Source organism: Aquila chrysaetos, chromosome 22, assembly GCF_900496995.4.
Source record: "Aquila chrysaetos chrysaetos chromosome 22, bAquChr1.4, whole genome shotgun sequence".
Classification (NCBI taxonomy): Eukaryota; Metazoa; Chordata; class Aves; order Accipitriformes; family Accipitridae; genus Aquila; species Aquila chrysaetos.
This window is the reverse complement of record NC_044025.1, coordinates 15,127,825-15,151,215: the sequence shown is the minus strand read 5'-3', so window position 1 is coordinate 15,151,215 and position 23,391 is coordinate 15,127,825. Positions and strand designations below refer to the sequence as shown.

At 53.9% G+C, this 23,391-nt stretch overlaps 1 protein-coding gene across 1 annotated transcript; it reads right to left on the bottom strand.

Annotated features, from left to right (window-relative positions):
- Positions 1 to 1,189: 1,189 nt before the first annotated feature.
- SPARC (secreted protein acidic and cysteine rich) lies at positions 1,190 to 11,943 on the bottom strand. The gene is made up of 10 exons (XM_029998062.1): positions 11,752 to 11,943; positions 5,592 to 5,661; positions 5,337 to 5,387; positions 5,133 to 5,217; positions 4,585 to 4,706; positions 4,215 to 4,335; positions 3,895 to 4,028; positions 3,578 to 3,726; positions 2,716 to 2,864; positions 1,190 to 2,514 (listed from the first exon to the last, which is right to left on the bottom strand). Exons 2-10 carry the CDS (start codon positions 5,646 to 5,648, stop codon positions 2,486 to 2,488), a joined length of 897 nt encoding a protein of 298 aa, XP_029853922.1. The 5' UTR covers positions 5,649 to 5,661; positions 11,752 to 11,943; the 3' UTR covers positions 1,190 to 2,485.
- Between the last annotated feature and the right edge of the window lie 11,448 nt (positions 11,944 to 23,391).

The following is a 23,391-nucleotide window of genomic DNA, read 5'->3' as shown; positions in this document are numbered from 1 at the left end:
TGGGATGGGACATGGCTTTAGAGATGGATCCCTTTGCCTTCCTGAGCCGTGATCGCCGGCTCTCCTGGTGGAGCCTGCTGACTTTCCTGAGCTTGCTGGGATTTAGAGCAGATTCCTGCACAAGAGAGGAAAGCGGAGGAGAGGAGGGCTGGAAAGCCTTCCCTTGCATGGGAGCGAAGCCGCCCATGTCTGTCGGGCGGCACTGGTGGGGAGGGCTGGAGCTGGAAGGAATGTGGCTGCGTCTTGGCGGAGGAGCGTGAGCGGGAGTTTCTGGCTGAGAGGGAGCGACTGGAAAGCAGGTTTGCACAGGGTGGCTGATCTCCTCTGGTCCCTGCCTGTCTTCCCATCCTCTCCGCTGCCCAAATCCTCTCTCACCAGCTTTCCTGGCCTGGAGGTGGTTTGGCAGCTGACGGCTGCTGGAGCCAGCTGGATCTTGCAGGTGGGGCTCATGGGCAGCAGTGTCCCTTGCTGTGCCAGGCCTCCTAAATCGCAGTGGCAGCCTCCAAGGGGGGGGGGAGGCATTTGCTGTCTCTCCATTGAGAACCCCCCCTCTGGCTAAAGCAGCGTGGCTGGGTGGAATGAGCCCTGGGGTTCAAGGCAGGGGTGAAAAACCTTTGCCTGGCCCCTCTGGTCACCAGCTTTCCCACTGGGTTCAAACAGCTTGGCAAAGCAACTGCAAAGTGACCGTCTCCCATGGGATCTGCCCAGGGCTCTGCAGCCGGGAGCGACCCTGTGCAGGATCTGACCCTGCAGCCTGCGTCTGGAGCACAGCAGGTCCGGCAAGGGGCTGTTAACAGGGGGACCTCACAGCTTAACCAGAGCTCTTGCAGCATGGATATTTTTAGCCTGTGCAAATGGCAGTGTTTATTTTCTACTGTTGTGCCTTTTCGCCTTTCCCAGGGATTTTATTGCTCGTGAAAGCAAGGGCCTTAGAGCTGCTGCAGTGACCCTGCCTGCCTCCATCCCGCCAGCTCCATCTGCCCATGCATTACCCATCCATTACCCACCCGATATCCCCCAACAAGTCCATTTACAGTGAGGTGACGGGCTGTGACTGGCAGAGGCACCTCAGCTTACCTTGGACCAGAATCTCCCCTGGGGCTGGGATGCCTGTGTTACAAGTTGACCGCATGCATGAGGCTGGCGATGTGTGTGCAATCCCCCTCATCAGGATGGGATGAAACAGAGGAACATTGCAAGCTTGTTTATTGTCAGTGTTTCAAATCAGTATTTTTTATTACAGAGACTCATCAGGTTGCTCACACTGTGGCAGGAATTTAATAACATAAGGCACAGGGAACATTCAGAGGTAAAAAAAAAAAAAGAGTTCTCAGCCTGTGAGATTTAACCATACCTTTGCTCCTGTCAGGACCCTCTCTATAAAGCAAAATCCAAATACCTTCTCCCTTCCCTCCTGCTCATTCCTTAAACCCCAAAATCCACAACAGGAAAAAAATATTACAGCCTTTCCCTCGAGCGTGTGGCAAGCATGCCTCTTTCTGAGCAGAAATGTCCCTTCCAAGCCTGACACAGCTTCCCTGGGAAAGCAGGGCTGGAATTTAAGCATGACCAAGGCAGAGGTGGGAAGTGCTCAAGGGCACTGTGATTTGGGGAGAGCCAAGAGCTTTATCTCAGCTACGGCAGAATCGCAACAGCAAGGTCAGCCACGCGCACCCCGGGGGAACAGGCGGCTGCACCCGATCTCCCTTTGCAGCACAGAAAACACAACAGCAGTATGGTCATTGAGTAATGGTAAAGCACATAGCACTTTCAAACCTTTATTTTTTGAGGGGATTTTACAGGATGGGATGCGTTTCTTTTTATTTGTTTTAATTTTTGTGCGCTTTCCTATTTGTTGGTTTGATTAGCCCTTTTTTTTGTGCCCAATGATTGTTAAATTCAAGCCCTGGGAATGAAAAAAAAAAAAAAGGAACACGAAATCCTGCCACTCTATGTCTTTCTCACCCCTCTCCATACCCCTACCATGAGCTGGGTGACCACAATGTCACCCCCAGCTGCTCTGCTCGAAAAGCCCAATCCTTCTACATCCTTTGGCTCTGCCTTCCCTTTCTGGTGGTCTGTAACTGGGGGCGGTGAATCAGCTGAGAGGTCTTTGTGTCTACGCTGACGTGTCCAAGAACGTGTTGTTAGTAAGAAGTTAAGAGAAGTCGATCCAAGAGCGGATACTGAGACGGAGCGGATATTTAGGACAGGAATGGGGTCGGTCAATGGTAAAGACACGTCGGAGAGAGAAAGGGCTGGTAAGAGCGTGTAGAAACAGCCAAGTGAGTAATCTAGTGGTAATAGATCAGGCTATGAACGAGGACTGTTATTTCTCTTAGCACCGTTACTACATAAGTTTAGATCTATATTAGCACCTTGTTCCCAGGGAAAAAACAAAACAAAACAAAAGCGGTTTAAAAACCAAAGGAAGTGGGAAGGTTAAAACAAGACAAAGTTGGCAGCAGAGAAGGAAGCTGGGGGTTTAGATCACAAGATCCTTGTCTATGTCCTCTGTGGAAGGAAAAGAGAGAGATGAGGTTAGGAGGCGGATGCTGCCAGGGTCCCACTGCTCCTGCAATCCCCCCTCCCTGCTGTCCCTTGCTTTTCCCTCCCCAGGACAGGCTGTAATGCACCGCTTCATCCTGAGTGGGGACTTTGGGGGTGCTTTTCGGTGTCCCCTCCACCCCCATTCCTTCCCTACTCGGTACTTACGCTCCTTAATGCCAAAGCAGCTGGCCCACTCCTCCAGGGCGATGTACTTGTCGTTGTCCAGATCGCAAGCCTCGAAGAAGCGGGTGGTGCAGTGCTCCATGGGGATGAGGGGGGCACGGAGGGGGGCCAGCTCGGTGTGGGACAGGTACCTGCCGAGGTGACCGCACGGTGAACGCGCTGCCCGCCCGCGCCAGCCGCCCTCCCACGCGAAGGGAGATGCTCTGCCGGGTGCGGGGGCCAGCGCAGAGCAAGATGCTGGCCCCAGGTCTCCGCTCGGTTTGACTGCTGTCCCAGTGCCCTCCCAGTAGCCACTTCTGAGTGTCATGAAGGTCAAGGACCGGTGTCTGCTTTTGCAACCGGCTGTGCTAGTCACAAAATAGCCAGCAGCTGGGGGTCCTCGCCAGCTGCCCCCACCCCATGGGTCTGTGTGTGTGATCGCTCTCGCGCCCATCTCCAGCTCGCAGCTAAGCCAGCAGCTGCTATTTCAGCTGTTGAAGTTATCCCGGGGCCTTTGGACTAAGATATTTTAGGGAACTATCATACGACAGTAAATCTGAGAAGACAGAAACTCCACACCCAAGGGAGATGGGAGCAGCTGGGGCTGGGGGAGGCCCCTCTTTCTGCAGAGGAGCTGTTTGCAGAAGGCAAAACTGCCTCTACCCCAGCCTGGTTTGCCCCAGCCCCTGCCAGTTGTGTGTAGGGGTTGTCCCTCCATAGGGCTTTGCCTGTGCCTCTGCCATCAGGCATCCACTTGTGTCACATCTCCACCCTGCCTTGACAACTTCTGCCACCAAACCACACTGGTCCTTGGGCAGGAAAGGGTCTTTGGCAGGGGCCCCCATCCTGCTCTGCTGACACTTACCCATCGATGGGGTGCTGGTCCAGCTGCCCGAATTGCCAGTGCACGGGGAAGATGTACATATTGTAGTTCTTCTCAAAGTCACGGGCCAGCAGCTCCACGGTGTGGTCACCGGCCTCCAGGCGCTTCTCGTTCTCGTGGATCTTCTTCACCTGTCACAGCAGAGGCCAGGGAGACCTTGTCAGCAGGCGGATGGGGTGCAAGGGGGGACCCTGGGAGGGCCTTTACATGAGGTGCCCACAGGTCATTCTGGATGGGCTCCCCACGTGTGCTGGTCTGTTGGTGGGGTGAGCTCCCAGGCTCCCTTCCCAATCCCTCACCTTGAGCTTCTGCTTCTCGGTCAGCAGGTTGTTGTCCTCGTCGCGCTCATACAGGGTGATCAGCACATTCTTGAGCCAGTCCCGCATGCGCAGGGGGAACTCAGTCAGCTCTGTGTCCAGGCAGGCGGGGATGACTGGAAGCCATACAAGGTGGTCACTGCAGCGTCTGGACATGCAGCCCCAGATCCTGGACACGCAGCCCCAGTGCCCTCCCACCTCAGCCCTGAGCCTGCCTGGACCTTTGCTCTCCCTCAGCCCATGGGCAAGGGGGCTTTGCTCAGGTTAGGGGTCCCCTTGTCTAAGGGAATGGCTCCACTTACATTTGCAAGGCCCAATGTAGTCCAGGTGCAGCTTGTGTCCCTTCTTGGTTCCCTCCAAGGTGCACTTGGTGGCAAAGAAATGGCAGGAGGAGTCGTAGGTCTTGTTGTCAGTGCCGCAGACCTGCACAGGATGGGGAGATGCTGCGTGAGAGGCAGCGAAGCCCAGCCTTGCTGGGGAGTCAGCAGGGAAAGCCTCCAAATGAGATGTTTAACTTGTTTCCCTGGGGTGGACAACAGCTCCTTGGTTACCGCCGGCTAAGGCCAGATGGGGACCTGCCACCCTGACTCTGACTGTCTCCCCCACCGTCTCTGGCGATGCCCATGTGGGGTCCCTCCCCGCTCCGGTCCATCAAGCAGTTTCTGCCCTCACCTTCTCGAAGACGCCGGCAGTGGCTGGGCAGCTGGAGGGGTCCTGGCACACACACATGGGCGAGTTGTTGTCGTCCACCTCGCACACCTTGCCATGCTTGCAGTGGTGGTTCTGGCAGGGGTCTGGGAGAGGGCAGGGAGCAAAGTCACAGCCTGCCCCATCCTCACCTCCCACGAGCTGCCCGGGGCATCTCAGCACAGAGGGAAGACAGAGACTTCACCAGGGCGAGCCCAGAGCATCTCTTCTTGCACTAGGAAGATGTGAGGGTTTCCAGAAGTCCACATTAGCCCTCGGGCTAATCCTGGACTCCTTTCTGTAGCCACACAATGCAATGGCTTTTCTGTTGCAAAAAAGGGCTTACAGAGAATCCAGTGTTGGAAAGAGGCCATGCACCTCTTTTGCTCTTAAGTGTGCATCTAGGTTGGCAGCATCCTTGTGCTACAGCCCTTCCCAAAGAAGTCCCTCATTGTTCGGGGTGGCTAAATCTCCCCCACCCAGGGAAAGAAAGATGTGTCTGCCTGCTGGAGGGCAAGGGAAGAGTGACTTACTCTCTGCGACAATCTCCTCTACATCCTCAGTGGGTTCCTCGAACTCTCCCACCTCCACCTGGACAGGGTTAGCCCCCACGGGCTCCTGCAAAAGAGGTCAGTGTTTCTGCTGGGGGTGCACAAAGAGCTCGGCCCCAGAGATGCTCTTCCCAGAGCGGTAGGTGCTGCAAGGGATGGGTGACGAGGAGGAGCAGAGTCACCTACCTCCGTGGTGGGATCTTCGATGACCTCTGTCTCATCAGGCAGAGCCTCCTGCTGCGGGGCAAAAGGACCATGAGCTGGGGTCCATGGGGAGGATGGTCCCAAGGAGGGGTGACCCACTGAGACAAGCAGGTTTCCTCTCTCCCCGCTGCCCCCCCATCCCTCAGGGCTTTATTAATTATTAAAAAAAAATCCCCATCAGATACACTGGATGGACGACCCTGAAAGCAGAGAGGGTCTGTTGTCTCCCGTACTTACCGGAGCTGCTAGGGCTTTGCCTGCCAGGCAGAGAAGGAAAAAAATCCAGACCCTCATCTTTCAGCAAACCCTGAATAAAAGAGAGGAAAAGGAGGGATGAGGAAGGAGGCCGCTATGTGCTGCTCGGCTCCAGGCTGAGCTCACGGCTGGCAGACAGACACTTAGAAAAGAGCTTTCTCTTCGTTTCCTGCCTTGTCTGTTCAATCTTACAGACCCACATGCTGGCTTTTCTAGCCAAAACCTTAAACCAAATCATGTTTCCAAGATAAATTCTTTTGATTTTGCAAAATGGGATGGTGGGGGGGTTTAGGTTTCTGTTGCTTTCCTGGATAGCTTTAGAAAAAATGCAGTCAAAATGGCAGCTCCCCTTTCCTTCACAGGAGTTTTTTTGGACCAAAAGAAAAATTTTTCATGTTAAAAGCCCCTGATATGAGCCCCAGATATAAGCAATGAAACTCTCTACTGTTTTATTTGTCAATCAGAGGAAAAATGAAAGTGGAGGAAGGAAAGAGAGAACAGAGAGACAGGGAGACTGGGCACTTGAGAATGAAATCCTTTAGAAAACTCCTTCCCACATGGACACAGGCATCTCTAGGGCTATCAGGGACCAATCCCCCATCCCAAGCAACCCCAAACATTGGGGTCTCTACTGTAGTTTTTCCTTTTCCTGCTCAGACCCGAAGGTCCCCAAACTGGGTCTGAGGGATCCAAGACGCTTTGGGGTTGTGTCCTGCCAGGAGCTGAGCTCCAGGAGGATGAGCCCTTTGCACCCTCCCGGTTTGGGCTGTTGCAGGGACTCTGTAGGATGAGTAAGCCAGGCAGCCCAGCTAACACTGGCCGCGATGCGAGCCAGAAGGAGAGCGCAGCTGGTGAAATCGCCCTGTCCTTGTCCCCCCCCCGGTTCCTGTTTGGCAGGATTGAGCCCCTCTGTGTGAGGGCAGAGAGGAGCTCAGCTGGCCGCTTAATATGCTGGTGGCATCCCACTCCTGACAGCCGGGAATGCCTGCTCCCTTCCGCCTGCTGGGAGAGCGAAACCCCTCCGGTTTGTCTCCTGCCAGCGAGGGGACTTGTCCCCCTGCCAAGGCTTCCGCTGCCTCCTTTCCGCTCGCCCTCCTCCGCTCCACCTGCGTGACTGGGGCATCGCAGCCCACTGGCTCCCTGGGGCTGGGTGGATGGATGGCTTTGCCGGGACAGAAAGTGTTGGACAAGGTGTCTTCTTCTCTCGTAGCGAGCATGGATGGATATCTAATTTGCCAGTGCGTCCTTTCCCTTCCTCCCCATGCAAGGAAGCTCTCTGGGTATAAATCCATGCCAATGCTGTGCTGCCAGGGCACCAGCCAGGCTGGGCTGTGCTTCCTAATTTAGCAAGGTTTGACCACGCAGAGGCTGAAATCCTCCTTCCAATCTCAGCACCTCACCCAGCCTTGGCGGGGTGTCCGTGCAAAATAGGTGTCAGGGCACGGAGGGCAGATTCCAAGGGACGTCGGAGGGCTGGGAGCACGGGGTAGTGGGGATGGCTGCTGTGGTGGGATGGAGGACCTGTGGGAGAGGGGCTGCGGGTGGGGGTAGATGAGCCCGTTTGCTCTGGCGAGGCTGCAGCTGAGCAGCTCCCTCCTCTCCCGCTCAGTACATGCCATCCCTTCCCCTCATCTGTATTTGCTCTGGAGGCTGCTGAGAGCTCTCCCGGCATTTGCCAGGAGACATCACTGGTTCTTCACTTCTGGAGGGGCGGTTTGGCGGGGAGGTGGAAAAGTACTGTTGAATCTGGCCATGTCCTCCCTTGCTGCCATCCCCTGGCTTGTCAAGGCTCCTCCTGGGCTTCTCCCAAGGGGCTTGTTTGCTTTGGAAGATGCTCTGATGTTCAGTGATGCTTGTTGGGCAGAAACACGGCAGTGCCCAGCCTGGAGCAGAGGACAGTGGATGTACACGTGGAAGATGGCATTAAGGGAAATGCAACCCCAGACCAAGGCCATCTCAGATCATTTCCCCAAGCCCCCCCCCCCAAAACCCTGAATTTTGAAGTCTGGGCATGCAGTAAGCTGGGGTCAGGGAATTACATGCTTGCGAGGAGCCAGCAGACAGTCAGAGCTGCCAGTGTTGTGTTTGGAGGAAGAAGGAGCACGAAAGAGTCTGAGCAAACAAGCTCTGCAGACCTGTCTCACCCTGGAGATGGGAAAACAAGTTTATTTGAAAAACAACATCCTCCTGGAAGCAGAGCCTGTGCACAGAGGACATTGCAGCATCTGTGAGCCCCTGGCTGTTTTGCAGAGGCATGGTCTTTCCTGAATGCCTGGTGGCCAAAAGTCCTGAAATAATGGCTCAGGAGCCCTGTGCACAGAGCTGCTCTGGCAAAAGACCCTGGTCCATGGTGCAAGTCTCCCTCCTTGTGGACCTACCATGGTCCTGCTGTCCAAGAGGATGCTCTTTGGAGCTGCCAGCTAGGCCATACCATGAGGTCAGCATCCATCCCGCAGCTGGAGGGGCTTGGGGGGATCCCTGCAAGGGATCCTGCACTGGGAATGCCTGGTGCAGCTCTGCAAGGGCCCCACGGAGGGCAGAGGGCAGCATGAGGGACAGAGCAATGGGGTGCAGCAGGGGGTCATTTTGGACAGAGTCAAACAGGACTGGGAGAGAGATTTTAGCAAGCAGGGGCTTACACCCTTCTGTATCCTAAAGGAATCAACAGAAGCCAGCACTTTGCAAGACGCTGGAAACCAGCACATTGTGGGCACAGAGAGGGCTGCTGAATATAAAGTAAGAGAAGCCTCCATGGTCACCACCCCCTCCTCAGGCCTGTCCTCCTGACTGCTGACGATGGAGAAGACAGCCTGGCACCCACGGGCTGCAGGACCCATGGCCTGCACTGCCTTTCTAATGCTTGACCCCGCTTGCACCCTAAGTGGGGACTCCAGCTCCCAGTCACTGTGTAAACAGTCTTGTGGCTCCCATAAACCCCTCACAACGGTTCACCTTTCTAACACGGCCCAGGCTATCCCTCAGTGCCAGCTGCTCGTTGCATTTTGCAGACATGAGCCTAACAAGAGAGCCGTGGGGTATAGAGAGGTCTGAGGCTGACCCTCAGCACCTCCATAAATTCAAAGCAGGCTACTCGGGCAAACGCTTTACCACCCTCTCCCCAATCCTGTAGCACCATCATCGGTTTCTTCTGCTGGGGAAAATACCCCACAGTGATGCATAGAGGAGAGTCTGCGCCACTGGGTTCTGTTGGTCCTTCTTGTCTCCTCCTGGCCAGCCTGGGAGCCTTTGTGGGCTGGGGGAGGACAAGGACCAGGTGGGTGCAGCCTCCGGAGGAGGCTCCGTGGGTGGTGGACCGTGGCCCATGCGGTGTTGGCCCTGGCCAGGGTTGCATAAGCCCTTTGGGATGCCACGTTAGCGTGGGGAGGAGTCTGGCCACTTTGACAACTCCTCCCTGAGGCCACTGGGATAACCCCGGCTGCCTCCACCGCTAACCCAGGCGAGGGGCCCCGCTGCCACCTCCCATCGCCCGCAGCGGAGAGCAGGAGTGGGTAATCGTTGGGCAAAAACCGTCTCATGTCTCGGCTCCCCACCTGCACCCCAGCCCGGCCACGCGGGAGGCAGCCAGCCCGAGCGGCAGGGTCTCCCGCACCCATCCTCCATTTGCTCCTTGCTTTTCCAAGGCTTTGCAGAGTCTGACATGCCCCAGCACCTCAGACTGAATGTAAAGGCAGGACCGACCCAGAAACAGCTTCTGCCTACATACCCCACCGTGGGCCATAATTTTCAAGGTGCAGATGGGTGACCAAGTGTGGCCACCACAGAGACAGAGCGTGAGGGCTGTGACCCCGCTGCCTGGCCCTGACCTCCCTAGGCAAGCAAGACCCTCTGAGCTTTACTCAGCCAGCCGCTCCCAAGCTAAAATTCAATTCGAAGTCAGAGTTGTTTGCGTGAGTCCCCAAAAAGCTCCCTGCTGAACAGGTCCTTGCGTGTCCGGGCCGTGCTGCTGAGGGTGCCGGCTCACCCAGAGGTGCTGCAGCTGCACTGGGTCCTGGGGGAGCAGGGCAGGAGAAGAGGACTGGGCAGAAGCCAGCCTGGCTCCTGCCACCTGCGCAGTCCCCTCGCATGCAGCGTGCAGGCTCACAAAGCCAAGCTAGGTTTAGATGGAAGTGAAATTCCCTTTAACTCGTGCACAAGCTTACACACTCCAAGTAAAACACAGGAAAAAAAAATCTATCCACCACATCTGTCCATGCAGAGTCACTAAAGACAGGTCCACGCCACAATGCTGTATTAACCCATTTCCCTTGCAGGGAGTTGAGCAGCTCTGCACTTATAAATGCTCCACATCTTACAGGGCTTACTGATATAAGGGCAAGAGCCCATATGCCACTATAGTTGTGGGCTGGCTTGAAGCTGTCATAGTTTGTCTAGGTTGCAAATTGCATCCATAATAGGAAACAATTAAATTAGTACCAAGAAAAGTGTGTGGATGAGACCTGGGCTGCAAGCAGCGGTTCACCGATGAGCCCTTTGCAGACCTCAGTCAGAAGGACAGGCGATACAGCATTTTGCTGTCCTGTCTGAGCTTTTTCTTTTGTTTGGGCTGGATGCAGGCCAGTGCCAAAAGCAGCCCAGATACTTCTGTGCCAGGTGCAAGTGGTCCCTCTGGCTCCCGGGGGATACAGCGAGCTGATCTTGCACAGCTCACAAAGGAGGGAGAGAAGAAACTGTCCGCTAAATATTCTTCAAAAATGCAAACCATCTTCAAAGCATTCCCTGGACTGGCCCTGCCACAGCCGCTCCAGCGATAACAGCCCCGACATCCCTCCGACCAGAGGACCCAGAAAGGGTTTCCATGGGAGCCGACATTCCTCTGGGGCTGAGTCATGGAAGAGCAGAGGGCTGTGGAAGGAGTGGCTTGCAAAAAAGTCTGAAAAGTTTATTTCTCCTCTTCCCCCTCCCAACACCGCCCGCATCCCTGCTCCTGCCTATGTGGCAGACAATAGCTTGGTTTTAACTGCTGCGCAGAAAAGCAACAGCCTTTTATTTCCACTTAAAACTCGCCTGATCGACCCTAACAAACGTCTGCGATTTACTTTTGTCCTTTTGGAGGGTTGCTGCGTTTTTGGGCTGTTTCAAGTCGGTGGTAACTGAGGGCTCGGAGTACCGGCGACCTTCCCGGTGCCCCTGATTTCACTCCAACTTGAAACTGTTGCCTTTCGGTTTGGGTGGGAATTCAGCCCCCATCCTGTTAAGTTTCCTTTTCTTGGCTGGATGCAGCAGAGTGGAGCTTTCTTAGAGGAGGGACACAAAGAGCAGAGTTAGACTGCCACGAACGTCACCGTCACGGGAAGGACAGCGGCTGCCTTTAAAGGAAACGAGCCCTCGGCTCTTCTGCGTGGACCTAAAATTGTGCCTGACTGAGCCCAAGTTCTTAAAACTCTAAAAAAAAAAAAAAACCCAAAAGAGCTTTATTCCTCCTCTCCTGCAACCTCCGTCTCTCCTAACAGTTGATCAGCTGGATCAGCAAACCAGGGCAACAGGACTTGAAATGGTTTCAAAGTCTGCGTGGAACAAAAAGCTGAGTGTCTTTTTTTTTTTTTTTTTTTTAGGAGAAATAAGAGCGGCTGTACTGAAAAAATAAAAATGCTGAGATGAAGTCGACAGCTCTTTTGTTCTTCCTCTAGATATTCTGGTGAGTAAAACATCACCTGCCAACGCACCTCGGGCAGGGTGTAATCGGGACTGGTTTGTAACTAGATCTGATTTGCTCTGCAGATTGGTTTGATGTGCCCAGACTTTGGTCTCACTCATCTCGCTAAGGAAATACCCCACAACAGAAAACCCAGAGGGGAAAAAGGGAGGAGGGAGAAAAATTAGGCCAGGTTAAACTTTTAGGGTCAGATGCCATCGAAGTGTTAAAGCCAGTAATCTGGCAGGGAAATACAGTAACAGACTCAGTTTAGGAGCGGAGATGCTGCAAAGAGGAGAAAGAGAAGTCAGGAGGGGTCTCTAAATGCATCACTGGGGTGGGGAGCGTCCACCTTCCCACCCCGAGCGATGCACTGCCCAGCACCGGCCGCACCCCACGGACCAGGGACCCCCCCGAGTGGGGCTAACGGGACCCCCACGCCGGGAGAAATAGCACAGCAAAGGCAAACGCAAAAGTCTCAGGCCATACCTCGCAGTCCCGGCAGCAGGGCTGAGGAAACTTCAGGAGCTTGGACAGGCTGGAGGAATCTGCAGGTTTTAGAAGGAGGCAGGAGGAAGCCAAAGGGTGGGCTGGGTTTCCCGCTGCCTCTCCTCCTCCTCCTCCTCCTCGCTATCTTTCCAAATCGGTCTCTTCCTCTCCCTCGCTCCCCAGTGGGCAGTCCCACCCGCCCGAAAGACAGGCTGAGGCACAGCCTGGGTCCAAAGGATAGACCAGAGAAATCAAGCGGGGCTGGAGATCAAGGGGGTCTCTCGCAGGGACGGATCAGCCCCCAGCGCAACCTTCCCAGCAGAGTCATTGTCGCAGCAGTTGCCTGCGCTGCTGCAACGAGTTTGTCAGTTCTCTGGCTCTCTTGGACTAACAGCACGGGGGGAGCAGGGAGGAATACCATCTCCCTGCTTGGTTTGTGCAACTCCTAGCACTTTGGTCTACTGCAATTAAAATGTTAAATGCTGTCATTTCACAATGGGGTAGTTCAGTCCCTGAGCTGGTGTTTCCCGTCCTCAGGGAGATGCAGAGGAAGGCAAGAGAGTCCTTACTTCTCCATCCTCTCTCCTAACACTGCTGCCATCTGGGACTGCCTTGCGGGGAGGGCGAGGAAAGAATGATCCAGAGAATGTGGAGAGTTATGACATGTCTAAAATATGCTCCAAGTAGGCAGAGAAATGCTGGGCTGGTAGATGTGACCCTCAGCAAATTGGTCTCTCTGCTGCGGTTATCGTCCAGCATATCTGGACTGATTGAGCAAAACTCGCCATCGAAATTGCCGATTAGTTGAATCTGATGGTCTCTTCAGACATCACTAAATATTTTGACCTTACAGATCGTAACTCAGCTGAGGCAGCTGCCCAGCCAGAAGCAGCCAGACAGCAAAGCTGTTTGGAGTTCACTTTCCCCATCTGTTCCTCTCTATGCTCAGGGTGAAAACCCAGCTCCTCTCTCCTTGCATCTCACCATGACTGAGAGGATTTAAGGTTCATCTGCTCCCCTGGCGGAACCAAACAGCACGCCTTTGTGCACCAGCATGGTCATGGCACTGCACTGCGAAGTAAAACCAGCAGCCAAAAAGAGAGGCTTGTCAAATTGCTGGAATTTAGGCATCCCTGAAGAGTGTCTCCATGACATGCAGGGCTGTCCTGAGCACTGCAGATAGTCCAGCTCTTTGAAGCTTGTGATCCAGCTGTGGTACCGACCCTCACCCCATCCAGGGCGATGCAAAGTTGCTCTCCAGGGGCTGCTGGAAAGATGTGGCTCGTGTAGCCAGCAGGACTGAGAACAAGTCATTTGGGCACCAGCAGTCTGATTGCAGATGCTGGGTGAAGGACACCCAAGACCATAACAAAATGCAACATCGTGTTTTGTCTTGGCTGCCTGGGGTTTGGGTTCGTTCCTCATGATTACATGCTATCTTTGAGAGGGGCTGAGACACCGATCGGGTGCTTAACTCATCCCACTGATGTTGCTGAGGATTTAGATATCAACATAGGAACTGGCCTGCCATGACCTGCTGGGCTGTGCCGGCTCCTTGCTCTGTAGGATGCTTGTTACTTTGTGATTTGTGATTCTTTATCAGTTCGCTCCTTATCCGGCCTCGCGGCACTTCTGCTGCATGTGAAAGAAACAGATGTAAGACTAAACATCCATATGGCCAACAAGAACCAAAAAAATAAAACAGAAAGCGAAAGGGGAGGGGAAAGATAAGGGAGGGGGCTGTGAGAAACCATCATCGCTTCCCAGTGAGATGGTTGATCTCTGTGATCAGGCAGCTTGGGAGGCCAGTAGGAAAGAACAAGAGAAGAAAGCCTTCTTCACCCATTTCTTTACTTGGCTACACACCACTCAAAAGCCATCCCTGGGTGCTGATATGTGGATGTTGATATCACTCACAGAAACATCCATAAATACTCCGCAAGACCCTCTGGGTCCATGTGGAGGCCAGCTTTGTGACCGTGTCTAAGACCCCATGGGTCCTTCTAACACAGCCAACTGCCTGTGGCATCTGGAGCACCTTCTCCTCCCACCACAAGTGTCCATAGCTCCCACATGCAGCTCAGTGCCACGCGTAGGTCCAGTTTGGCTCCAGAGGTCACTCATCCCCTAAGCCAAAGTTTCATTTGCTTGATTCGCACCCCAATGAATTGAATGCTCTCGTTGAATGCTCTCTGCACTGGATTAGTCACGGCTCACATTGAAATCGTACAGCTGCTGGTACTTCTCCTAAGGAAAAAAAAAAAAAAAGACATCTGGAAAAAATTTTAGGGAGGAAAAAAAAACAGAAAAGAAACCACGTCTTTTCTAACTGACAACGTGGCAATTGCTTAGTGCTCTTCACTGTAGCCTGAAGCTAAGCCCTCTTCTAAGGGCTTAGACAAATGACAGTGCCAGAAAGATAATTATAACAGGGATTTCTTTATATACGTGGCGGCTTAAACCCTGGTTTTGAGAGAAAGCAAAAACCAACCTGCTGCAGCGATGCAGTCACATCTGGAAATGGCCCCTGAGCTCACGGCGGTGAGCCCGGGTGGGTGGGAGTGAGGGCTCCTCACCGTCCTCCGAGCACATGGTGGGGACAGCCGGGTCCTGCGTCTTGTGAGGGGCACGCTGCCAGCCCGGGGTGTGCGTTGTCAGCGCTGGGATGGAGGGGGATCGCACCGAGAGGGAAACAAGAGCCTGGAGCAACTGGCTGACTCTTCAATCTCAGCAGATTTAAGAAGCGCCAGAAATGAGTGAGAGCTTGCAAAGGAAGTGCTGAAAAGTCCTCTCCACACTTATAAGGCTCAGTAGGGTCATCAAAGAGGAGATTTTGGTGTCACGCTGCCAGGAGGAAAACTGGACCTCACACATGCTTAGAAGGTCGTCTTATGCCATCTGTGGCACTGGATGGGCAGGAGATCGCCCAAGGGGTCTCATCAGCCCCGGGAGCCCTCGCAGTGCTGCCGCCCTCGCAGGCCCACCTCGGGCTCGTCGACCACGTGCCAGCAGGGTGGCTCGGGCACAGCCAGTGCACCCCAGGGCTCCCGGCACTCGCTCCCAGCTCAAGTGACCGCACAAACTCCCATGGAAACAGCAAACGGGACAAGACCCCTCAAGGCTTGAACTCAGTTTACAGCAAAGCCAATAGGTTTGCAGGGCTGAGGTTTGAACTCCAGCTAACCCCAGTTCAAAATCCAAATTTCTTCATCCCATTTCAAGCCAGGTCAAGCAGATCTGGGCTGGCGCAGTTGAGAAAACCCCAGTGCTCTCTAAGAGGGGAACAATTCTGTGCAAGAGAAGAGAAACGCAAGTGAGCAGCTTGGTAGAAGCAATACAAGCATGGATTAATAATCCTGCTGTCTGCTATTGACAAATCTGTCAGTCTAAGGAGCCTTTCCTTCTTTCTGCTCTGGGAGGGATTCTCTAATGAGTTTTTCTGGAGAGGATGTTTCTGCATTAATTGCTGGTGGATGCTGCTGCAAAACAATGAACCCAAAGCGCATATAAATAAACAGGATGCCCTGGAACCACTGCGGGAATGTCACTTACTAAGTCTTCATGGCTGGGTGTGTGGCTGGAGGCTGAGCTCCTCACAGGCACAGGGCAGCGTGGGGAAAGGCAACGGCCGCTGGGGTGGGAGCCCAGCAGCCAGCTCGGGAAAAGGCGAGTGAGACAAGTAAGTGCAGAGCAGACAGGAATCTGCTTATCCCAGGAATGTCCCAGACCTCCTGCTATCTGGGAGTGTGTCAGCAGGTCCTGCAGGAGGGTTTCTGGTTTTTTCCATTTCAGAAGCAGATCAGAGGCAGAAAGGCTGTGCTCTCTAGACTCACACTAAGCAGATGCCTGGCCACTGGAAGCACTATCTGCACACAGCAGGATGAACCCAAATTGTCCTGGGAACTTGCCTGAGAGTGGCTTTGTCCTACATGGGGCAAGGATTTCTTCCCAGTGGGATGGGACTCTCCCCCAGGCTCAGCAGTAGGACTGATGCCTGGTTCAGATGGAGCAGACTAACACCCAGACAAGGTCTCTTCCAATGCCTGGACCGGGAAAGCCTGAGCCTCAGTGCTCTGCAGATGGACTGGGGGTGAGCTGGCTCAATGGGGCAATGCAGGCAAATGGGGTGCTGGCTCTGTCAGAAGCAGGCGGAGAAGGAGCAGTGGATGTCATTGCAGATTTTCAGCTGTAAACCAGAGTCCTCCGGGGCAGCGAGTGGAAATCCAGCTGTGCATGGCTCTGCGGTGAGTCACGACCTGGGAGCAGGCTGCGGAGCCAGGAGGCAGGGCATGCTTGCTGTGGGATGGCTTGCTCTTTCCGTGGTGTGCCTGGGCTCTCACAGCTGTCCCCTGGGGTCTCCGATGGAAGGCAGTTCCCATGCCCCATGGGAGGGATCTTTCCCCCACCTCTTTCAAACTACCCCTCTAATGATCATCTCACTCGCTTGGACACGTGTGGGGCTGCAGGCTTGGGAGAAGCTTATCTGTCCTCCCTGAAACCAAACTGAATCCAAAGAAGCAGGAGAAAAAAAAAAAAAATCCATCACCTTCCACAGCTGTGGTGCAAATAGGGACCTCTGTGTGCCACAGTTACCCCTACACTGCCCTGGATGCCTCTCGCAGGCATCAGGTCTGCACGTCGCAGCTGTACCTGCCCCCAGCTACACCCAGAGCGGGTGGTAGATATAAGACCTCTGGCCGTAGCCCCCCACTGCATCCCTGCGGCAGAGTCCTCGCAGCACTGCCTGGAGCTGTCACACCATGCACCAGCGGATGGGACAGGTCTTCAGCTGCTTTGAAGCTCCCATGAGTGGCCTGGGCACATTCAGCCTGGCTGAGCTTGGTCCCAATCCAATATCTCCAATATCCAAAGGATCTCATTGCTTTTGCTAAAAGGACTTGTCCCCTGCTGCAGGGGGCTGTTCTCTATTAATCCTAAACACGGGGATGTTGTGTGCCTGAAATACAGTCTGGTGTCTTAGCCTGACTTTGCTTTTGCTCGAGACCTTGTGTTGGAGGTGTGCCTATGACTTGCAGAAGATGCAATAAAGCTTCCAAGAGAGAAGTGCAGCAAACACTGCTAAATCCAGGCAGTCCCACGTTGCTCCTGGTGTTTACCTAAGATGCACTTTTGAGTCTTCTTGGGCCTGACAGATGCGGCTTGGCAGCTTTTGAAGGCTATGAATAGAGCTGCTTAAGGAAATAAACAGGAATCCACCTTCAAGCCCCTGGGACATGCAGAGGGAAGTTCCTGGGCTGCAGTGGCAGCTCTTTTGCATGGATAAACACAGCCTAAAAGTCTCTCCTAAAAGGCAGCCTTGATGGGAATACCCAGGTGAAGCTGTGCCAGCTCCAGGACATCCAGATGCCATCTGGAAAGCAGTGGCAATAACCATGGTTGAGGAAAAGACCCAAAAGGCAAATGCCAGGGTTCACAAGGCTTTCTGGGGCCAGCTGCCTCTGCTTTTTTGGCACATGAGGTCCTCTTAGAAAAGCTTGATTCTCAGATTAATTGGCTACAAGCTCCACAATCACTGATAACCACACCCCTTTCAATTTCATTTAATCAGCTCCACAGCCTTACATCTTGGAGTGAAAGCAGGGATTTTCCTGGGCCATGTCTTTGCTGGGAGCCCCTTGGTGATTTGCTGGGAGGCCATTTAGCCGGCTCCCCTGCCAGGGATGTGATGCAGTGGGCAGACTGGTGAGTGTCCAGTGGGGCTGAGTGGGAAGGGGCAGAGCTGCCATGGCTTGGGAACATGGCTGAGGCAAATCAGGCAGCAGGGCTTGGTGTTGTCCACAGCATAATCTGCTGGCTGCAGGAGCATGGTAGCTGAGAACATGGGCTTTCAATGATGGCTGTGCCTTCGCTCCAGGCTTGTGCACTGCTGGAAGTGAAGAGGAGCAGGGAAAGATGGTCTTGGGGAGGGCAAGGCACACTGGTGACCAGGACGCTGGGCTGCTTGTTAAATTAAAGTCTGGAAAATTTAGCAGTTCCCTGTGGAGGCTGAAGAACAGGACTTTATTGTACTCCTATTAACCATCATCGCTGGCAAAACCCTATCAAAATATCCCCCCTCCTGGCCAGCCCTGCCCCACAGCAACTCAGTCTGTGTATGGCTCGGTGCTCCCAGCACCGTCCCCATCCCCTGCCAGCTGTAGAGCCCCGGCCGTCCTGCTGTTGTATAAGCCGGGAAATGCAGCTTCACACCTTGCTGAGGGATCCCAAGAGGCCACGTCCTCTCCAGCACCGCTCACAGATGAGCTATTACAGCATCCCTGGATGGGAATCGGACTGTGCTGGAGCTGCGGCTGCATCCCAGCATAGCTGGCAGGGCACAGCGCAGGTGTGCCCAGGGTACCTGGCGTGCTCAGGCCACCCCCAGCTGAACCTGCACATATCCACCCTGAGAATCCGCATTTTTCAATCTATCGCTCTGACACTTTCTGCTCGAGCCTAACTCACTTCAGAACAAGCCCTGGCTTGAGATTTACCAGACGAACAAGCCAGACTGCTGGATGCAGGAGGGACCCTAAACAGGGTGTCCCTTAAAGGAGACAAAATGAGATTTATTTTGGCAACATGCATTTGGGACGATCTCGTACAGAGGAAGAAGCCAGTCACAGATAGGCTTAGAAGCAAGAAAAGAAGATACAGGGGAGACAGTAGGAAATGCTTTTTGATAGCAAGGCTTTGGAGCAGGATATCTTGGGAGACTGAGCCATCCCTGTTGTGAAGCAGCCGCATGAAGGGCTGTTGGGACAGGGTGGGTCAGGCTGGTAGGGGCACTGCTGACAACTGTTCGAGGATTTTAGCATCTGATGACTGTGATTTATAAACACAGCCGCTCCAGGCCAACACCAACAGCAAAAGCACTGACCTCCCTAACATGTCTGCTTGCTGGCTCCCTCCAAATCATCCCCAAGTGCACTTCTGAGCCCCTTTAAACTCCCCTGCCCAGCCTGGATTTTAACCTGGGGAGTCTAGGTCCATTAAAATCTTCCTACCTTGAACAATTCATAAATATGCATAAATATTCTGCTCCTTGCATGGGCCAGTCAGTGCAGGAATCATTTGCTTCATCTGTCTGGAGTTTGATGGGATTTCACTGATCAGGGGGTAAAAGAAACCCAAGAGGACACAACCCCCTTAGCTGGATGAAAATACAGCTGCCATCTGAGGGCATATGCAGAAAATACCCCGTCCGTCATTGCTTCAGTGTGATGAGTTCTGGGGATCTCAATTTAGCCCTGAAACTTGTTTACTTCCCTTCAAAAACCACCATCCAGTTTGGCCGGGGTTTGGCAGGAGCCGGTGCTGTGGGCAGGAGCGGCACTGCGGGCAGGAATAGCTGGGCTGTGGGAAGGCTCGGGGCTGATGCTGCACCACGTCTGTGGGCTTGGGGCAAGGTAGAACGTGGTCAGCCCCAAAATAGCGAGGTCGTGCGGGGCCCTGAGTGAGTGCTGTGACTTTCCATCCTGTGTCTGGCCCAGAGCTGGGTCCCTCTCTTGGGACCTTCTACTAAAATTAGCAATGTTTCTCCACGCCGTATGCCCTGCATCTGTTATCAGCAGCTGTTTAAGGAGATGGAGGGACCAGAACCACAGTTTAAAAAAACATCAGACTTGGAGAACTCCCTTTTAAGCTTCTCTTTTATGGGAAAAACTGATGGAAAATGTTCTTCCCTGAAACAGGAGCCCTGGAGAGAGGCCCCTGGACTCTTTCCTGTGTGATGCTGAGGCTGCTAATGAACATTAATCGTATCAAGTATCTGCAAAGAGTAACCAGAAAATTACAGAGGTGAGACACGAACATTGGCGATGTCACCCCCCCCAGCCCCTTAATTTCAGACTTGCCCAAAGGTGCCCACCGCATCCTCTCTCCTGCGCTAACCTGTCTGCCCACGCCACCCCGGGGAGTGATCTTGCCCAGGATTTATTACCAGGATTAATGTAGTGGATTTTTAATGGCATGAATGTTCCAAAAAATTCTGTCGTTCACTTTGGGGAAAAGGTGGGAGCTGGGAAATTAGGGGAATACCAGCTTTCTCGATGAGTGGGATGGTGCAAGGAATTGTCTGGGCCTCTTTGGAGATACCCAGCTGCAAAACAGGAGGGAGACCACACTGTGCTTTGGGATTATGGGTGGTGACCCGTCTGGATCCAGGCAGCTCGCACCATACCTGCGCAGGGATATTCAGCTATTCCTTCTCTAATGCACACAGAGGCCAATGCAGCTGTGGACAGCAAGGGCATCCCTGCAGCGGGCAAAGGAGCTTGGCTCCCGCTGTGCCCAGGGGCTCCTTTCCTGCTCCTCTCCCCACAGTTAACTCTGAAGAGCGAAGGTCCTCGCTGCCTGAGGTGTGCCTGGGCTGACACTGATGTCATCTTGCTCAAGGTTTGGCCCCCCCATGCTGTTCTTCCTCCAAGGAATTAGAAATAGTGAGTGGTACTGAGGGAATCTGTGCTGCTTCTGGATGGAAAGGGGGTGTGTGAAAACATTGGATGGGAAGAGACATCTCTTTCTCCATCCCCTCCCCAAATCCCTCTGTGTTCAACCTTTCCCAGTGGAATCAGAAAGTGCATCCCTCCCTTTGACCTTGCTGGAACTCTGTGTGGAAGAAAGGAAGGGAGGGACTAACACGGAGCGAGATTTCCTCTCCTGGCCCCCTTTTTTTGCACCTATCGATGGCCACATCTGGAGCGTGGTCCCAGGGTGATGTGTTGGGGAGTGGGCTCCAGCTGCTCGCCCCCAGGCTGGGAGCAAGCTCTGCTCTGCAAACCTGGGAGGACCCATTTCAGCGTGGGACAGGGACACTTTCCCTCCCCACTCCCCCGTGAGCTGTGGGACTTAGCCGCTGCCCAGTCGGGGGCCAGAGAGACAATGCCAGGAGTGGGGAGCAACGCCTGGCTTTCATTTTTATGCACACACACACACAAACAAGTTTTCTTCTCTGGCAGCAATTGGCAGCTCCTCTGTTGGGTTTGTAAATCTGGAAATAACAGCTGGAGGTTTTTCTGTGTTATCCCACTCTAGAGATGAATTTTAAAACCCTCCCGCGTTGGGTTGCATGGGGTTGGGTCTATTGTTTTCCCTGGCAGAGCGCGGTGCTGGTTCATGCCCAGCTCCCTTTGCCTCAAAGTGGCTCTTCCAGCATCTATCCCAAGTGCAGCTCCTGCTGTTCGTTGGCGCTCTGGGCGGCTCACGGAGAAGGTTTGCTGGCTTCTTGCTAACACAGCCTCTCTGCTGAGCTGCCTGGCATGCAGCTGAGCACCCACCGCTCCACTGGCATGCTTGAGACCCTGTTTGGAGGAGTTGTGGACAGACTGGCTCTGCCAGGGAGAAGGGAAGCAAGTGGATGGCAGGAGGGGTTTGGAGACACTTAGCTGAGATGATAGGTGGGGCACAGGGTCCCCACCTTCCTGGTTTTCCTTTGGACACACCAGGAATTGTAGTTGCAGCTGTCCTCAGCAGGTTCATGGTGGAGGTGGCCCTGGGTGGCCAGTGCTAGTGGCGAAGGACAGTGATCCTTACTTGGCGTTACATGTCCCTGTCTTCAGCACGTGGACTCTTGGTGAGAAGCCAACAGCTCAGCACAGAGCCTTTAAAGAGTCAGAGCTGGCCTCTTGGCTTCCTATGCTCTTGCTTTGACCATACTTTGACATATTTTGACCTCGGGGCAGGGCAAGCTTGGAGGGCTGCTCCTGAAACTGGAAAGCTAAAAATCCCCCAGCAGTTGTAAAGCCAGCGGGGAGGACTCTGGATGTGCCACATCTCTGCTTTTTTGGCTTCTCCCCTGGCAAAAGACAGGCTGAATTAAGAAAGCAAATGGAGAGGAAACCGTGAAGAAATAAGAGCGGCACTGTGAGTTGAGGACGCTCTGGACTCAGTCCCGTCCCGGTTGCCCTGGAAATTGGATCGTTCCCACCGAGCCGCCTGCTTTGCTGGCTGCTCCTGGGAGGGCACAAACATTTAGCGCCGGTGAGAGGCAGGGGAAGTGGGGAAGGGAAAAATAAAGGGAAATATAGTTACAAATACTGGTATCTGGGTTTTCTCCACCAAAGGGAGACCCTAAGCTCTTTGCCCCACGCCTTTGTGGGGATGGTATGAAGAACTAACCCCCACCAGCTCAGCTGAGACACAAAGGCAAGGCAAAAGCCAAAGGACCATAGCTCTCTTTGTAGGTCAGCAGCGCAGCACGAGCCTGCCCTGTGGCTCGTCTGCCAAGCCCAGGGGATCCAGCCCCAGGGACACCAGGACTGCTCCCTACAATGCTGTCCCAAGCAGGCAGCACCCCAGGCACCCCCCCCACTGATCCCTGCCCACCCTCGAGACAGCCCCGTGTCCCATGCAGACTTCTGATGCAATCGGCGGGATCACCCTGACAATAGCTGTGTGGGTTGTTTTTTTTAAAAGCTGTGCACAACAGATTAAGCCAGCGGCCCCTGTTATGATTGCTGGGCATTGTGCACCATGCTGACGTTGGCTTCTGTGGGCCAAGCTCTGCCCACGGCCGTGCAGGAGCTTCGGGGGGGGGAATTCGGTTCATCTGAAATGGGGCAGGAGGGTACTCGGGCACAGTGGATTTCTGCTCCATTCAAGCGTCTCCTTTCATTCACAAGGGAATGAGCTGCGTTTGTTGTTTTAACATTTTCTCACCCATCTGTTGAAAACGGGTGAGCAGGTCTCAGATGGGCTGACAGAGATGATGCTGCCCTGGGAATTTCATACCAATTGGGAACTGTGGGGAAGTCTGAAATGCTGCAGCATCTCTCTTCTGCCCTGCCCCAGTGACAGCACAGTAACCCACTGGCCTGGACTGGTGAAGAGGAAACCGGAACCCAGCTATGTAGCACCCAGCAGTCTTTCGGAAGGTGCTCGGGAACAGGCATGATGAGCAGAGGGACAATAGCAGGAAGGGCCAGGCTGAAGGCTCCTGCTTACGCAGACCAGTTTCCCTCGTCCCTTCCAGGTGACCTGGGACAGGTCCATGTAGCAGAACAGTCACAGAGCAGATCTGCTCTCCCCAGAGCAGCCAGGGACCTTGTATCCTGTCCCGTGTATCCCACAGCACCTCTGAGGGAGCTGCTCACTCATGAAAGCTGGCTCTCTACCTGCTCCCTATCGCTGCCCCAAAATGCCACCGCCTGCAGCAGCTGTGGGGCTGTGAACCTCAGCTCTCCGGAGTCCAATAAATTAAACCTTAGTCCGAAAGGGGCTTGGGCTGTCTTTTGCAAACAGAGGCAGCACAAAAGCTGCCTTTCTCCCTCTCGTTTGACTTTGTTTTCTCTCCCTCCCCATCTGCTTTTAGCCAAATGGTTGAATAGCTTCAGTATATACTGTGGGAGGCTAAAGCCAAAGGCAGGAGCACCGGGGAAGGAGGCAGAACAGCAGTGCCCTGTGGCCGCTGCCTTCCGGAGGGGCTGGGAACTGTTTGCTGCCCTCGCTCTGTAACCCAGCCTTGATCACCTTGCTGAACCCTTGGAGAAAGCAGCTCCGAAAGAAAATATTTGTGCTCTGGCTAGCACACGTGTACACATTTCCTGCTCTTGAAGTCCTTAATTAAGCCTGTTTTTTGTTTGTGGTTTTTTTTTTCCCTATTTACTCTGCCACAGTCTTGGAGGGGGAGTTTGTCAGGTC